At 40.2% G+C, this 15598-nt stretch overlaps 1 protein-coding gene across 1 annotated transcript in view; it reads left to right on the forward strand.

Annotated features, from left to right (window-relative positions):
• NKAIN3 (sodium/potassium transporting ATPase interacting 3) overlaps window positions 1-12833 on the forward strand; it is a 616620-nt gene extending 603787 nt beyond the window's left edge. Inside the window, exon 9 of the mRNA XM_023248646.2 lies at window positions 844-12833. Within this exon, the coding sequence (XP_023104414.2) occupies window positions 844-853 (10 nt within the window). The 3' untranslated portion in view covers window positions 854-12833. The remainder of the gene's footprint in view (window positions 1-843) is intronic.
• The last annotated feature ends 2765 nt before the right edge of the window (window positions 12834-15598 follow it).

The following is a 15598-nucleotide window of genomic DNA, read 5'->3' on the forward strand; positions in this document are numbered from 1 at the left end:
CGAATATAGTGTGTGTGTGTGTGTGTGTGTGTGTGTGTGTGTGTGTGTGTGTGTATGGAGACAGAGAGAGAGAGAGAGAGAGAGAGAGAGAGATCTTAATTGGCTCATGTGATTATGGAGCCAGGCAAGTCCAACAAGCGTAAGGAAAGCTTGCAGACTGGAGACCCAGGGAAGGGTTGATGTTGCAATCTTGAGTCCAAAGGCAGTGGAGAGGCAGAATGTCTTTGTTCTTAAGGCCTTTAAGGGACTGAATAAGACTCATCCACAATATGGAGGGTAATCTGCTTTACTTAAAGTTTATTGATGTAAATGTAAGTCTTATCTAAAAAATACCTTCGCAGCCACACCAAATATCTGGCTACCTTGGCCCACCCAAGCTGACACATAAAATGAATCATCACAGGACGGGATGTATGTAAGGACATGGATCAGTGGTATGAAAGCCAGGTGAGGATGATCCTTGAGCAGTCAACCAACAGAATACTGTAGGAAGATTAGGCTAGGGACGTTTCTAGCAGTTTGGAGACATAATATTACCCTCTCATCTTTACCCCAAGACAACCGAAGGCCATACCTTTACATCATTCTTCGGTTGCTATGGGTTGGCACTTCTCTCCCAGGAAAGCAGTCCTATATTCTGATTTTTATACCTGATTGCACACCCCGACCTGAAGAGCAGGAAGCCCATGGGTTTTTGGTTTTCTTATTGCGACAGTCATATACATGGACCGCATGAGGCACGCCCAGAATCTATTTTGCGTTTTGAAAAGCCTGGATGAATAGAAAGGAAATTCAGTTTTCAATTGTCAAGTTCTTTAAAGCAATTCATATTTTCTGTTTTAGGTCGAAATAAGTAATGACACTGACTCTGAAACACGGCTGCTGAACTTGAGTTAGGAAGCAAAGCACCACTGAGAGCACCTCTCTGCATTGGCACGTCTCACTTCCTCCCAGAGGACGGACCGCGCCTCCCTACTTCCCCAGGAATCCCGGAGTTCTTGGGTCACAGCCTATGTATTATTAGCATTGTTCACTAGATGAGTTGTAGGTGACTGGGTGGGTATTTTTTTAAGTCATTTTCTTCTTATATGAATACTTGTAAATTATTTTAAAAATTGGTCTTTCATTTTTTAACAATATTTACTGTGAGGCATGCAAAACAAAAACACTTTGTGAAAACCTTCTACAGTCAATTCTAAGAGAAACACTGGTTTTTGTATTGAGGTGTTAAGTCGGTGTTGCTGATGACCTGAGTTATCCTATGCCTGATGGAGTTTACATTAACAGACATTACCGGGGGCTACTCAATATGAAGTTAGATGCTGTGACAGCTGATAAATGGGTGCAAACAGTGGATCCGGCCTTCAGACTGACCATGGGTCATTTTTTCAACACCATAAGACAAAACATGAAGTCCTCCTTTGTTCTCAACTTTCCAAAATGCAGAACACCATCACGTCAATCTAAATTCTCAGATTCATGCATATTATCTTGTTCTTCCTGTATTCTGAAAAGAACGTATCATGGGGAGTATAGAAGAGTATGATTAGTAGAATACCTTTCCCCTTTGGAGGTTATATGGGTATCTCTGATCTTCATATTTTCTACTCTTTATCCCGGTTCTGACATTGGTGTCAGACCTAAACATACAGCTTGTGGAGTTGTGGAACAGAAATCACAACCATAAATCTGCAATCAGGAATATTGCTCTTAAGATATTCAAAAGGAGCATTAAAATGGTATGGAATTCTCTATAAATGCTCCTAAAAAACATATTTATACTTGCTCTACATCAATTTTTCTTTTTCTTACCCCATCCCAATAACCAAGAAAGTAATATGGGAAACATCACTTTCCAGGGAAAGAAGGACTGTTTTGAAAACACATCATAGCTTTTTCCTTTCATATCTTTCAATGACTATTTCCCATATCAAAATAAGTTTTGCTCACTTTGGATAGCAACCAAGGTGAGGCCCCCTATAGACCACAAAATTGTGTACATGTGTACACAATCCGGAAGTTGTTAACTTGGCCCATACGTCTCTAACAAGTCAGTCTATAAACTATTTAAAATCGTGAGCAAATTTTTATGTGGGTATAGAGGTTCCTTTTTTCTTGTTTTTTTGTTTGTTTGTTTGTTTGTTTGGAGTCCGTATATTTTTATGAGACTCTGTTAAGAATCAGAACTAATACAACAAAGTGCCCTGGTTGCTCCCATCTCATGCCAACCACTGTGGGCATTCCAGAAGCCCATTTTAGTCACTAGCCTTTGGATTGTGCCCCATCAGTCAGGTGACACACATTTAATCCCATCATGTTTCATTCTACTAAATGAACCTGAATGCAAAATGACGAGGAGCTCACAGGGACCCAGGAGATGGTCAAATCCAAACCACCCCTTCACAGTTCAGGGATCCGAAGCATAGGGGATTTGGTGGCCTTGTCCTGAGTCCTGCATGTACACACAGGGGCAAGAGTCATGGGAGGGGGTGGGACCTTTGGAGGGCAAATGGGAGGGTTTGGACCCAGCACTGTGGCCTTGGATAGTGTTGGACACCGTTGCCCTGGAACTTTCCTCATCTGGGAGGTAGAACTATAATCCCTACCTCCCAATGAAGAGGTGAGAATCAGATGACATATAAAAAATATCCCAGACACTGTGAAGTGCTCCACAACTGAAAAAGGCAGTTATGATTGTAGTGTCAGCACAAGTGGGACCCTGTCTGGAGCTCTCGCCATACAGCCAAGTGCTGTGAAAAGCCCATGGAAACATCAAACTCTTCTAAGTTTTCTAAAAAGCAGCTGGAAAAAATTGCCATGTTAAAGCAATTAGAAATAGTGAAGACTGAAAGTTGCATTTCCTAATTAAAAAAATAACTTTTGTTTATTTCAAGACTAATACATATTATTACTATGGGTAAAGCTAATAAAAATATCAAAAATGTAGAAAGTCAGTAAGACAGAAGAATAAAATTAATATGTGAGTATTTTAAACAGTCATTGCATTAGCCTCTCACACGTGCACAAACAAAACATAGTTAACATTTCACAAAACGGCACCATACTAACTTTTGTTGTGTTCTATCTTCATGTAAATGTGTACATACTGGTAAGATGCACGGGAGAGTCCTAGATCTTGTCTAACTGATTTGAGGAAGAAATCCTTACATTAGTGATTTTTTTCTATGGATTTCCAATATAGGCAACTACTTAATATGGTATCCCAGCAATCCATAATGATAATTCTAAAGTTCCGGAGACCTGACCTCTCATCAGAGACAAGTTAGATCGATCTCCTCTCCTTCTCACTTTTCTTCTCCCTACTTCTCCTGTCCTGGCTACTACTTAGAGATTCTGCTTCCCGTGACAAAGGGATGAAAAGAAGTGCTGAGCTTTGCGGTGACCCTCAACAGTCACCCTTGATCCGGGTCTTTCCACACAGTGGTGTCACGGCCGCTGCTTCTGAGGAGTGAGCGCGTCGGGTTCTTGCAGGTTTTGCCTCCTGTTTGGGGGAAGCCATCCAGCACTGTGCATTATGTAGTGGGGCTTGAAAGCCCCACACATGTTCATGATGTCTACAGTCTTGCCAAAGCTTGGCTTCTCCATGTGCAGCGGGTGCCTGGTCAGAGTGAGAGAAAATGAATGTGTGTCCAAGCCTGCCCTCATCTGCCAGAACCCCAGCATCCTGAACGATGGTGCAGCTCCAGGTTCAAGTGCCCTCCTCAGAAGTGGTCCTGGGAAAAAGTGAAGATGGGACATCCACTGCCCGTTAGCCCCTAGTGCTGACTGGAATGTACAAGGGGATACAGTGTACACCTTGGTACTGTGTCCTGTAAAATCTTGGTGAGCACTGCCCCAGGCTGTGTCTTCTATCCTGTGTGGATGACTTATCCTTTCTGAAGTTTCTTCTGCTAGCAATGTGTGGAGGCACAGACAGCTGGGATAGTTTGCAGTTTACCTTATATTAACTTCAGCTTCCAGTCATAGCTCATGACTGCAAAAGCTGAGCAGGGAGCTATGGCTCCGCTGCTCAACTGGGCTATATGCAGCCCGGTTGATGGGCTGTTGGAGCATTGCCAGGAGACAGGCTACATCTTGGGGTGTGGAATGGCCTACCATCAAGGAAACCTCAAACATTTCCTAGGAAAAGCTCTAAGCTAATACATGCCCAGGTATCTTAAGACTTTCACCTCCCTGGGGCACCTGGGCAGCTCAGTCAGTTAAGTGTCTGACTTTGGCTCAGGTCATTCTCTCACGGTTCATGAGTTCGAGCCCTGCATCGGGCTTTGTGCTGACAGCTTGGAGCCGGGAGCCTGCTTTGGATTCTGTGTCTCCCTCTCTCTCTCTCTGCCCCTCCCCTGCTCAAATTTTGTCTCTCTCTCCCTTTCTCAAAAATAAATAAACATTAAGACTTTCACCTGCCATATAACATGAGGGTATGTGTCCCTGAAACAAAAACATAGGTTCATACCACTCAAAAACTGACAGGCTTTTGACTTACTTGTTTGAAGATAACTTGACATCTTGCCCTACCAAAATATTGACTTCTTTCTTTTTTTTTTTCCCCTTCAGAAAAATAAGCCCTGCTATTTCCCATAGACCTAAATAAGGAAGGTAGCCAGCTTCAGGAGGCTGGATCTAACAAAATATAGCCGGGCTGCCGTTTGTCTCAATGAATGGGACGCTCATGATTGAGAGGAATTTGTGTTTAGTGGAACCAGCTCAAATGTGTGTTGCAAAGCTGAGGAAAACCATCTTGACTCTGCTAAAATGAGAAGCAAATAAAAACCAAAATTGCTCTTTTCAATCTTTGCAAATTAGAAGGGAATCTTGCCAAAAATAAACAGATCTTCATTTGAGACCTGATGTAAAAATTTATACTCTCCCAAAATGTGGATTCACTATGGAGTGAATATTCTGGCTTATCATTTCTGAGTTACTTTAGTATGTAACTAGGAGAACTTTTATAGTTGATTGGAATTCAAATGTTCTACCTTGACATTTTAGCTCAAGGTAGTAGCTCCTTTCAGGGGATAACTGAATTAAGTAGGAAAAAATACAAATAATTGATCTTTTTAAACTTAGAAACCTTGAACATCCATTTTTCTTGTTTCCTTCCCATTTAAGAGTCATCTGCAACCTTTGCTGAATAGGTTTGTGAAAGTGTCCATGAACCCTGTTCAAATATTCATGATAAATGGACCCACCACCTAAGGATGTTATGTCTAAAGAAATCACTGCTCATATAACTGCATAGTGTGCAATGAAGAAGGGGAACAGGTATATTTTAATTATTAGAACAATATATCTATTAATAAAAATTTTTCCAGAAAACAAAATTCTCAAAAATTTCAAAATTTGTGGGTAGCATCCCTCTTATCATCCTAAAGAATCTTAAGCTTAGTATCTTTGAGAGCTAAGAGGAGAAAAGCCATTTCTAGAAGGTGGATAAGCTTTCCTAGGAATCAATATTTCTAGAAAAATTTAGGGTCAGATGAAAAATGAATCATCTTCCTTGGACTTGAAAGCATATAAAAGGCAAGAATCATGTTAAATGCTAAACCTTAAAAAAATATATAAGATACTCAAAGAATCCAAAATATGCTCTGGTTTAAACTTGAGAGCTAAATTAAGAAAAAAGAAGGAAAAGAAATAAGGCAGGAAAGAGAAAAGGGATGGAGGAAAGGGGAAGAGAAAGAAAGGGACATAGAAAGGAAAGAAGGAAGATCCAAAATTGAAAGTCTACTTAATTTGGGTTCGGACAGGTCAGTCTTTCACTCAAAGTTGTTGTACTTGTTTCCTTGAGTGACTAACAACAGTGAACCTTTTCCATTTAGGAAATGCTTTTTCTTTCCTCTCCAGTTAGGTTTCGTTTTGGTTTTTTGTTTTGTTTTGTTTTTTTTATAAAACACTTTGAAGAAACCAATGATCTATCTAGTTATTCTCATAGAACTAGGTTTGGCAGACAACTTTGTCAGTCTGTATTAGTTAGGATTAGGTTTACCTACAAGTGACAGAAAGAAAGAAAGATAGAAAGAAGAAAGAAGGAAAGAGAGAAAGAAAGAAAGAAAGAAAAGAAGAAAGAAAGAAAGAAAGAAAGAAAGAAAGAAAGAAAGAAAGAAAGAAAGAAAAAGAAAAAGACAATGGCTTAAACAGGATAGAGCTCTATGCCTCTTTATATTTCAAAACTCTGGAAATCATCAGCAAAGAGCTGGACTCGGATTCCCTGGAGACAAGGACCTAGGTTCATTCTCATGACTTCATTATGTGTCCTGCCATTCTCAAGGCATAACATGACTCAAGATGGCTGTGAAAGGTCCAGCCATTGCTTTTTTATTCCAACCAAAACTGAGGAAAAAGGAACAGAGAATGGTGCTTCTTTCATTTAAGGACCTGTCTCAGAAGTTGCACATACGACTTCTGCTTACATCCTATTGGTCAAGTTTTGACTAATGTTAGCTTCAAGGAAAATTTTGACTAAATTTAACTGCAAGGAAAAGTTGGGAATTATCTTTATTCTTCATAGCCTTGTGCCCACCTAAAAAATAGGGGCTTCTTTCTTATTAAGAAAAGGAAATGTGTACTGAAGAATGCTTAGCAATCTGCCACACAGTTCAAACTAGTTCTCATAACTTTTTGGAATAACGTTTTCATTTACTTTAATTATAATAGATACTTGAAAAAATACGTACATTCTTGAATACTGTGAGAAATTAATCACTAGCTCTGTGAAATGAGAATTTCTACCTCATCTTTCTGCCTTTCTTTCTAGAAAGAAAAAATAAATCTAGGACTCAAGATCCTTCTAAGTTTTCCATAATTCTGCAGGGTATATTTTAGCTTTCCTTTTCTGGAAACTGAATTTAATACTTAGGAGCCAATCTAATGTTTTGCTTGGTCCTCACCATTGTGCTATGAAAATAAGTCTTTTCTTCTATGGTCGTAAATCTTCAACTATTTTATTTTAGCAGCATCTTTTCTTCTCAATTGATTAGTAGTGTCTTTATTTTCTTTTTTATTCAATTTGACAAATATGTATGGACATTGATGCTTAAAAAGGCAAGGCGGGATATATAGTGAAAAGCAAACAATCCTTCCTTTTTTGTTGTTTTCTCTCAGTAGAAGTTTGGCCTGTGTTTCCCTTCATCTGTTTATCAAAAACATATTGGCCAGAGTGGAATGAGTGTTTTAAACTCCTTCATAGTCTGTTTCTGTAAGAAGAAAATACAACTGAAGGAAATCACCAAAATATTGCCATTACATTTTATCATACATCCTTCCCAGGCTGGGGTTGGGGGTGGGAGAGAGACAGAGACAAAGAAAACAGAAGCAGGAAAATCTTACAAATATACTTACTAAACAATGTCCTATGAAGCGATTTCAATCCCTGAAAAGTGTTGGTTATATCCTCCTAATACTCAGTGCCTGCAAATATGGCGGCTGTCACTAATGATGGAGATAAGATTGGTTGACTTATTCATGTCATAGACACACTTCTACCCACAAACTTCAACACTCAAGTCTACCTTTTCTAAACAATCGCGTTGCTAAAATGTGCCACATGACCCATGTCCCTTAACAAAGAGCAGAAGATTATTTTAAGAGATAAAAGTTGAAAAAAAAATAAGATGCCTAGAGCAAGAAGCAAGATGCCTTGTGCAGGATCAAGTTGTAGAACTGAAAGCACCTCAGTGATTCTTTTGTTCAGTTTACAGACGAGGAGACAGGCTGGTAGCTGCAGTGGCTTCTCCCATGTGCCATTGGGTCTGTTATACAACTCTAAGCCTACCATCTTTCCTCTATCATTGGTGGCCGGTCACCAGCTGTCACAAGTCCTGACTAACTAGGCTTTGGCTGTTGATTGCAGTCTGATGGTTTTTCACCTTGTCTTCAAGGCTCAGGACAGCTGAGGAAGACGCCTACTGTTGGCTCCTCCCCTTCCCCCTTCCCTGTGCTTGGATCTGAGCATCAGAAAGTCCCCTTCCAATGGGCTTTCAGCCTGCCATTTTGTCTTCTCAGGACAAACAAGAAATCCCAGACCTCAGGTCCCTGCTCATTGCTTCCCCGAAGACATAACAGCTCAGTCCTGCCTGCCTTCTTCTTTCTTTACTTATGATGGCTTGAACATGATTCCCTCTGACCTTATCAAACCTTCTCATGATTCTTTGTCAACCAGCAGAACTACTGGATGTCAGTGTCTTTTAAAGACTTTAGTTCATGAAGAAGCAATTTTGCAAATAATTGCATGAAATCGCTTTTTAACTGCCTCACATAGTTTCACTTCTTGTAAGCCTCTTTTTTCAAAGGGAATTGTTCTCTTCCCCTTCTGGCTTCTTAAATCTATCTGAAACCTAAAATATCGGTCATTGAATGCAGTTGTACAAAATAGTTTACTTGGATCGCCTATGTCCTGTGAAACCAAAAAGCCTAATCGTTGTGATTATTCCTGTCGCATTCAGATAATGACAATACAAAGAGAGCATTGCAAGTGTGAATGTTAATCAGCTTTCCCATTGCTTCACCAGAACTTACCTTGTGCTGTGCAACCTTCTCTTTGCACTCTCTAGGGTTTTTATTGTCATAACCTGTCACATTTAACCCACTTATTCAAGTATTTAGGTTCTTCTACGGCTTTTCACTTTTGCCATCATTTTAATAGGAAAAAGAGTTTCCTGTGCAAGAGATTTTTAGGCAAAATATAATATACAGAGCACCAAGTTCAATAACTTTAGAGAATGAAATTTGGGACAATTCATGTGGCATACCTTGTTTTTATAGGCCAAGCAAAGCGCATTAATTCCATTCTATTTATTGTTTTAAACCACTTGTTTAGTGTGGTGGATTTTTTAAAAAATCAATTGATCGATCTTTGGTGTTTTTTTTTTTTAAGATCACAGAGGAAGCCTATTGATTATGGAACTCAAATATCTAAAGTTCACTCAGAAATCTAAATTGCTTGGCCTTTTGTGAAGTTTTTTTGTGCTCCGAGGCCTGCAAAGCTTTGCTCTAAAGTCTCTGAGCTTGAATCACATGGGTCCCATTAATCTCTGTCAAGAAGGAAGTTTGAGGGGAGGGTCGGAAGGCCAACTCCAGATCCTGTTTTATTCTTTCCTCATTTGTTTCAGGGCCCACGGCCATCAACCCTCCCTAATTTTATTTTGCCTGAGCTTCCCATTTCCATAGCTATAAATATGGGGCCGCATGATACTTGCTACCTCTTAAAAAAATGGAGAGTTTTCATTGAAGTTTCCCTGCAAATCTAAGATGTCACCTATAGATGTTAGCAGCACAGAGTATTATTAGCATCAGTGGTAACTGTAGTAAGACTATGTCTCATTTTCTTTTAAAGACATAGGTATATCAATTTCATCCTGTCTGACTCAAAGGGAATTTGGGTGCTAACACTTCAAAATACTTTTAAGTCCTTAGGGAGAGAATCCAAAGTGAAAAGTATTAATTTCTGATTCAGTTCCTAAAGCAAAATGCCTGCCTCAGAATAACGAAGTTATTTCTTATCCTGTGGCAGAAATGTACAGGTGAGAACTCCCACTGAGACCTTCCGATCTGAAAACACTAAGGAATTTCTGCCATTGTAGCTAAAAAGACAGAAAAAAAAACCTGTCTTCTCACTTGTTCTTACCTTTCAATTTTTTTCTGAGACTGTCTTTATGTGACAAGAGCTCAGCTACCTGGCAACCTCGTCTATCCACAGCAGAACAGAGAACCAAGAGACAAATGACAAAGTCTCTGACTATCCCAGGAAATTTCATGAAATCCACACTCTGAAACTCCTGAGTTTTTTTCCATAGAAAACCTCTTCAACCCTTTATTTAAATCCTAATTACTCTTAACTTATACACAATTCTAATTACCTTCCTGGCCTAGTTTTCAATCACATGACAGATCACAAGCAGAAAATTAGAAAGGGAGCTATGCATAAAATAAGCAGAAATACTGATAGTAATGTAACATTCTCTAAAGGGACAGAGACAGAACACTAATATAAAAATCTATAGCACAGTTGTCTGGGGACATCTTAGGTGAGAATGAATACACTTCGCGGAGTCTGTGGGCAACATTGCACTGTTTCAGGGAACGGCATTTTATTCATACAATGAGTCCAGATTATCAATAAAAATATTTATTGGGAATTAGGAATGGGAACCCCTTACTCAAGGTACTTACCTTTCATCCGTCCTAAAATTATATTATTCATTTTTATTTATGTAAGACATTTTACTGTCATCTGGAAAATTTCTCAGATAATCGTATGGATCTTCAATATCTATTATTTGAATGGGAACCCTTTAAATGTGGCATTGCTGTGCCCTTCATAACCTGCACGTTTTATGTTGGTCTTACAGTCAATGCAGTCTTTTCTGAAAAATAGGTATGTAAATTTCACCGTGGAAAACTCACACTCCAACTGGTTACTCGGAGTATCCAAGTGGATGCTTAGGCATTTAAAAGGTTAAAGTGTCTCTTACACCAAAGACATTCCCTGAATGTCCTGAGTGGAAGCCACACCCTGGTGAGAAGACATCTCTGGAAAAAATGAATACATTTTCAGGAGTGTGGGCCTTGGTATTCGTTCTCTGGAATTTTCCCCTTTGATAAATTTTCCTCTGCCTTCCAGTTGCCAAATTATCTCTTCTGGTAGAATGCCTTGATTTTTTTCATTTGCAGAGATCTCAAAGTCCTAGGCTATTTTTCAGAGAAAGGAAGCCTTTGAAGACATCATGAATGTGCACACTTTCCCCAAGGGAAGTAGTTCTCCTGCCCACATTCACCAAAACCTCCTTCGTGGTGCCTATTCAGTACTCCATAATAGGAAATCTCTTCTCTGTTGATAGTGGCAGCTTGTATCAAACTGGGATGTATCGTTTCTTCTTCACTCGTGGATGATTCTGATTTGCTCTTTGGGGTGTAAAACCGACCGTACCCGGAAGATACTATCGGTCTCAAAGTTTCTCTGAAAGTGGGGGCCATAGTAGCATTTGCTACACCAGCTGCATAGCCGAGACAGGATCAGATGACCTCCACACCATGCACCAGTATCCACTAGTATGCCATCTCGATGGCAACCTAGAACTGTTGCTTCTTTCTTTCAAATCACCCCTGCTGTACGCCTTCTATGTGTGAGGTACGCAGGCACTAGCTATATTCAGCAAAATCGTAACAGAGTTTTCCTGCAAGGAGCTTACAATCCAGTTGTCAAGAGGAGTATTAACCTGCGCTAATGTCTGCCAGCACCCTGCAGAGCCGGGCCCTAATGGGAGATGCTGGGACTTTCCTTCCTCTGAATCGAGAGTCCCAGCAATCTCAAGAGAGAGGAGAGCCCATGCACAACCCTCCGCCCCCTTCCCTGTGATTCAACAAACATTTAGGGAGCATCTACTTGGTGCGAAAAGCTGGGGAGTGACCAAAACAAATCAAATACACATCTTTGCCTTGAGGAGTTTACAAAAACAGTCCCAGTAGCTTTCAGGTGGTCTGTAAATTGCCTTCCTTGGGTTCAGTTCTGGAAACGACACCTGTGCACTCCATGATCTTGAAGTCACTAGGCCATAGACAGCCCATTCATTTGGGCAAAGTACATGCCACATTTTTTTGTTTGATTTTATGAAAAAGCGCATTGACAAAATGAGCCCAGTATTGCTGAATAACAAACCCCAGAATGCAGTCACTCATTGCAAACAAACCAATGCAAATCTGGAGGACCTCTGAATTTGCATTAAACGTAGCCAGTCTACAGCTTCTAACAGTCAGAAGCAATCACGGCCACTGCTTGCTAAAGTGATATCAACAGACGTCTGCTTGTTCTATCTGTGGTGATCTGAGAGTGCTGCCCTAGGGCCTTGCTGGATGGGTCAGTGTTTACATAAAAACCAGAGCAGACAGGTACGGGAACTCACCGAAAAAGAGCAAAAGCAATGCTAAACGCAGTCCCCAGGCCACCGTGGCATAATATGGGAGACTACGCAACACATAATTCTTTAATATTGTTTCTAACAAACTGGATGTTGTTATTATTTTCCTGCAACAACTGCTACTGCTATTATTATTGAGGGCAGGATAACAGTATTTAATTGGGGAGAATGACTTTCTTTGTTGCTGTGACCACTGGTAAGAAAGTTAGTTTGCTCTCACATTTGTAATGGCAACACTGCCATCTCGTGGAAAATATTGGAAGTACCTAAAGCATTTCCTTTTTATTTCCAAGGCGAGGATCTGCTGGTTAAGAAAACAGGAAAACAAGGATATTGCACCTCCTATTTCTACCTATTTTTAACTTTTAACATTTTTACCAGCAGAAGTCATTTAAAAAGAAAGTTTCAGTCTTGAGCAATTCTTAAATCGCTTGCCAACCTAGATGTGTCTCAATCTCGACACTGCAAGTTCATGTAGAACTCTTGAACGATATTTTGTACCGATAGGAATTTCTACTGCCCCCTAACACTGTGTAGTGACTTCACTGTATATTAACTTCTTTTCTACAGATTTTTGAGCTACCAGGTGAATTAATTGAAAAAGTCGAATCCTGTTAGGCACCACCTTAGATGATGCTGGTAGCCTGTGAAAAATGAATGTCTTTTTTCTTATATAAACCGGTAACAAGACTTGTTTTCACAATTCCTTTTTACATTTTTGTGCATATAATACCTGTATATTATACTCATATTCTAAAGTGACCAGAAAGTGTTATTTAATAGAAACTACATACATTTTTTATGTCTCTATAGACGCTTTGATTCTGGGTACATTTACAATAAGTTAGCAGTAAAATAGACTATTCTTTTCAAGTATGAATAAAAATGTACATTGAAGTAAAAGATGACTATTGGTTTTTTTTTATTTTTTTATTTTTTGCATTTATTTATTTTTGAAAGACAGAGACAGAGCACAAGTCGGGGAAGGGCAGAGAGAGGAGACAGAGAATCCAAAGCAGACTCCGGGCTCTGAGCTGTCAGCACAGAGCCCGAAGCAGGGTTCCAACCCACAAACCATGAGATCACGACCTGAGACGAAGTCGGACGCTCAACCGACTGAGCCACCCAGGCGCCCCGTGACTACTGTTTTTAATAACTTCTTCTCCATTACAGTATTTATTATAGTAAAATTGGAAAAGGTACGCATCATGAATGTCCCTTCATTCTTCAGATTTCAAGGGAAAGTGAAGTCACAGGCTGTGTGACCACAAGAAACCCAGTCCCTACCCCAGGAATATCTGAGCATTCCTGTGAGGGTTCAAATGCTCTGCAAACCCACTGAGGTGTTGCCAGTGTAGGCTCACTGCAGACTCTGGGTTTCTCTGCCAATGATTCAAACTTTCTCATAACTGCCTCTTGTCCCTGCAGCTCACTCCTGGCCGCCATCTTCCCAAATCAGGCACTTGGGCTCTCTTTTTATTTCCCGAGGAAAGCTGAAACAAACTTTTGCAACTAATACATTTTACTAAGGCTTGATGATAAATAAAAGGGTTATCCCAGAAAAGAAAAGCTTAAAAGTGCATCTTGGACACCCGTGAGCCTTGAGTCCTTCACCCTCACAGGACAGCCTCTGTGCACCCCTCTTGTCTTAATCTCCTTCCTTCCATCTCCTCACTTCCAGGCAGACCTGCCCGCTGTTGATTTCGGCGCTGCTTCTGGGTCGGGTTGCCAAAAATACCCTCCACCGCACCCCAGCCAGGGAGCAAAATCTCCTTAACATCGGAGTAATCTCTGCAGAGATTAAGACAATACTGTTATTTCTGTTAGTTAACAGAATACTTGACATCTGGCCTAACACATGTTCACTGGAGCTCCGTCCCCAGATGAGGCTTCTCCAAGATGAGTGAAAGACTTTGACTTGAACCGAGTGGCCAGCACCTCACAGTGGGCTCATTTCCAGAAAACAGAGGGCGAGGGATGGTGGGATCCATGGAAACTCTACTTTGCAATTAAAAACATTTTTTTTGGAATTCTAAAACAGAGTTTATTAGAAAGGTGATGGGGGGGTGGGGGATGCTGGTTTCAATGGTATGGTCCAGATTTTACCCTTAGTGATGCAAGCACAACAACATAGAAAATTATAAATTTGTCAAAAAGATTAAAATACAGTCTCCCATGTACTTGCAAGCAAAATAAAGAAAAATGTTAATTTCTAATCTTACTGCCTTTTCCTTCAAGTGGGCATTTGAATTCCTATACCTAGTTGGGCAAATAGAAATTATATTAGATATTCCTAATAGATTCCATAATCTAATCATGGCTGAGAATATAAACAACAGACTAACATAATCATATTCCTTCCCTACTCTAAGTGTACATCAAATTCTATTTTTCCTTTATTTTTTACCTCTGTCAAAATAACCTAAATATCATCTCTTAGTCCCTCCTCTCCAATCCCACTACCACTGCCTTAGTCCTGGCCCTCATCATTTCTTAATTAAATAGGCTCCTAATGGAGCTTAGACTCTCCACCTTTTCCTAAAAACTCCGCTTTCAATAGATTTCTAAAATGACAACTCTGAGCTTTGTTTTATCACCCTGCTAAAAACATAGGATATGGGCATCTGGGTGGCTCAGTCAGTTGAGTGTCTGACTTTGACAGGTCATGATCTCGCAGCTTGTCAGTTCAAGTCCCACATGAGGCTCTCTGATGTTAGTGCAGAGCCTGCTTTGGATCCCCTGTCCCCCTCTATCTCTGCCCCTCCCCTGCTCACACTCTCTCTCAAAAAATGAATAAACATTTTTTTTATCTTGAAATAAGATAAAGAGTCAGGTCCAAAATCCTTAGTTTGGTTTATAAGATCTTTCATTATCTGACCAATCTATATTTTCAGCCTCACCTTTTTACTACTCTTTTTCACACCCTGTACATCTCTTTTATGCTTTTGTTTAAACATTCCTCCTGCTTTTTCATGCTTCTATTACTTGGGAGCCCTTTTCTGCATGTAGAAGATACTCAAGATATTGTCTTGAATTCTAAATATATTTTACTCAATCTTCAAGACCTAAGTCAAATGTTAGCCCATTAAAAACTCAATCAAGGGGTGCCTGGGTGGCTCAGTCGGTCAAGCATCCGACTTTGGCTCAGGTCATGATCTCACGGCTTGTGAGTTCGAGCCCCGCGTCGGGCTCTGTGCTGACAGCGCAGAGCCTGGAGCCTCTTCAGATTCTGTGTCTTTCTCTCTCTCTGCCCCTCCCCCATTCACACTCTGTCTCTCTCTGTCTCTCAAAAATAAAAAAACATTAAAAAAAATAATAGGGGCGCCTGGGTGGCGCAGTCGGTTAAGTGTCTGACTTCAGCCAGGTCACGATCTTGCGGTCCGTGAGTTCGAGCCCCGCGTCGGGCTCTGGGCTGATGGCTCAGAGCCTGGAGCCTGTTTCCGATTCTGTGTCTCCCTCTCTCTCTGCCCCTCCCCCGTTCATGCGCTGTCTCTCTCTGTCCCAAAAATAAATAAAAACAAAAAAAATAAATAAATAAAAATAATAAATAAAAAATAATAATAATAAAATAAATAAATAAAAACCCAGTCAATATATAATTATGGAACCCTTAGTAGGTGGATGATTCTGAATCCATCAAGCAGCATTGGTCTCTCTATACTCTAAGA

The sequence above is a fragment of the Felis catus genome, chromosome F2 (assembly GCF_018350175.1).
Source record: "Felis catus isolate Fca126 chromosome F2, F.catus_Fca126_mat1.0, whole genome shotgun sequence".
Classification (NCBI taxonomy): domain Eukaryota; kingdom Metazoa; phylum Chordata; class Mammalia; order Carnivora; family Felidae; genus Felis; species Felis catus.